A 2,097-nucleotide genomic window follows, 5' to 3' on the forward strand; every position below is an offset into this window, starting at 1 on the left:
TTTTATTTGCACTCAAAAGCTAGATTTAGAATCGAATAAAGTATGGGAATCACAATTAGGTTCCAGTAGAAAACCTCCTTCATGGAAACAGTTTCATGATTTTTTATTTGCCCGAATGTCATCATTACAGTCCTTTGAGAGCTCTCAGCAAAAGCGAATTTTGCAATCAACAAAACAATTCTCAGCAAAGGTTCATCATCAAGGTAAATCAAACGAAAAAGGTGCCTGTATTTTGTGTAAAGAAAAGCATTTCATATCCTTTTGCCCTCGATACGCGTCGAAGACGATACAGCAAAAATTAACATTTATATCCACACACAAGCTTTGTTATAATTGCTTAGGATCTCATCGAGTTGCTCAATGTAGAGTCACTAAACGGTGCCAGAAGTGCGGTCGTAAACACCACACTTCAATTCATTCCAACGAATCTTCTAAATTAAAGGGAAAGGAGAATAATAATAATCATACAAAACAGGAATCCTCTTCAAAAACTTCGTCAAAACAGGATGCTAAAGTTTTGCATTCTCATCATGACGAGTCGATAGGATCGTCTATTCTTTTGGCTACTGCAAGAGTTTTGGTTATTTCTGCAACAGGGCAATCCAGAAAATTGAGAGCACTCGTAGATCAGGGTTCAGAAGCGGCAATTATTACAGAGAGAGTTGTTCAACAACTCAATTTACCTAGAGTTCATTCTTCAGTATCGTTAACAGGAATTGGTGCGAAAAATAACCAGACAAAAGGGACTACCTCATTTCTGCTCAAACCACATTTTTTGTCAGAATTTGAAGTTAAGATACAAGCTTACATTTTACCGAAATTAACTTCTTCGATGCCTTCTCTCTCACATAATAAGGATAAATGGGATCATTTGAAAAATCTAAAATTAGCTGATCCTGATTTTCATAAAAAGGGAAAAATTGACTTAATAATTGGTGCTGATATCTACAGTCGAATTATAAAAGACGGAATCATTAGAGGAGAACCTGACACTCCTATCGCTCAAGCCACAAGGCTAGGTTGGATTGTTTCCGGGGTGACAAGTCCTAGCACAACCAATCCTAGAGTTCAAGGTTATCATGTGTCCATCACTGATGACATTCACAACCTGCTTAAACGGTTTTGGGAAACTGAAGAAATTTCGATTAATGCTAAGACGTTAACTAAAGACGAACAAGACTGTGAAGACCATTTCAAAGCTACTCATTCTCGGGACGCTACCGGGAGATACATTGTAAAACTTCCTTTTAAAGATGCACCAGATAAACTTGGAAATTCAAAATCAAAAGCTATTCGAGTAATGACTAACTTACGTCACAGATTTTCTAGTAATGAATCTCACGCTAAATTGTACGAGCATTTCATTAAAGAATATGAAGATTTAAATCACATGAAAAGGGTACAAAATTCACAAGATGAACCGGATAAAGTTAATTATCTGCCGCATCACGGAGTTTACCGGGAACAATCTCTTAGTACAAAGTTAAGAGTAGTCTTTAACGCTTCAAGTAAAACTACGACTGGGTACTCTATCAATGAACTCCTCCATCCGGGAGCAAAATTACAAGTTAATTTGTTTAACGTTCTTACATGGTTTAGATCATTTCGATACGTTTTCTTTGCTGACATCGAGAAGATGTACAGACAAATACGGATACATCCCGATGACTGGAATTATCAAAGAATTGTTTGGATAGATCATCTAGGAATAATTATTATATTTATTCTGTTAACCGTAACGTATGGGTTTATATGTGCACCGTTCTTAGCTTTACGATCATTCGAACAATTGATCCTCGACGAAGGACATAAATTTCCTCTCGCTCTTCCAACTATGAAAAATGGAAGGTATGTTGACGATTTTTTCGGAGGAGAGGACACTATTCAGCAAACATGTAAGGTTGTCGAGCAGGTGGATAGGCTTTGTATGGCGGGCGGCTTCCCTTTGAAAAAATGGGTTAGCAATGAACAATCGGTTCTTCGTTCCATTCCATCAGAAAATAGAATTGATACATCATCTGTCCAAATAGATGAATCCTCCATGATACATACACTTGGCCTATCATGGAATCCTTTAATCGATCAATTTAAATTCAC

At 37.0% G+C, this 2,097-nt stretch overlaps 1 protein-coding gene across 1 annotated transcript; it reads left to right on the forward strand.

Moving 5' to 3' along the window:
* Positions 1–59: 59 nt before the first annotated feature.
* Positions 60–1,848, forward strand: LOC112460438 (the record flags this gene model as incomplete). The annotated part of the gene is made up of 3 exons (XM_025025098.1): positions 60–203; positions 506–1,524; positions 1,600–1,848. Coding segments are annotated over 3 exons (1,412 nt in total), but the record flags the coding sequence as incomplete, so codon positions are not given.
* Between the last annotated feature and the right edge of the window lie 249 nt (positions 1,849–2,097).

Source organism: Temnothorax curvispinosus, unplaced genomic scaffold (assembly GCF_003070985.1).
Source record: "Temnothorax curvispinosus isolate PA1 unplaced genomic scaffold, ASM307098v1 QBEX01010550.1, whole genome shotgun sequence".
NCBI lineage: Eukaryota > Metazoa > Arthropoda > Insecta > Hymenoptera > Formicidae > Temnothorax > Temnothorax curvispinosus.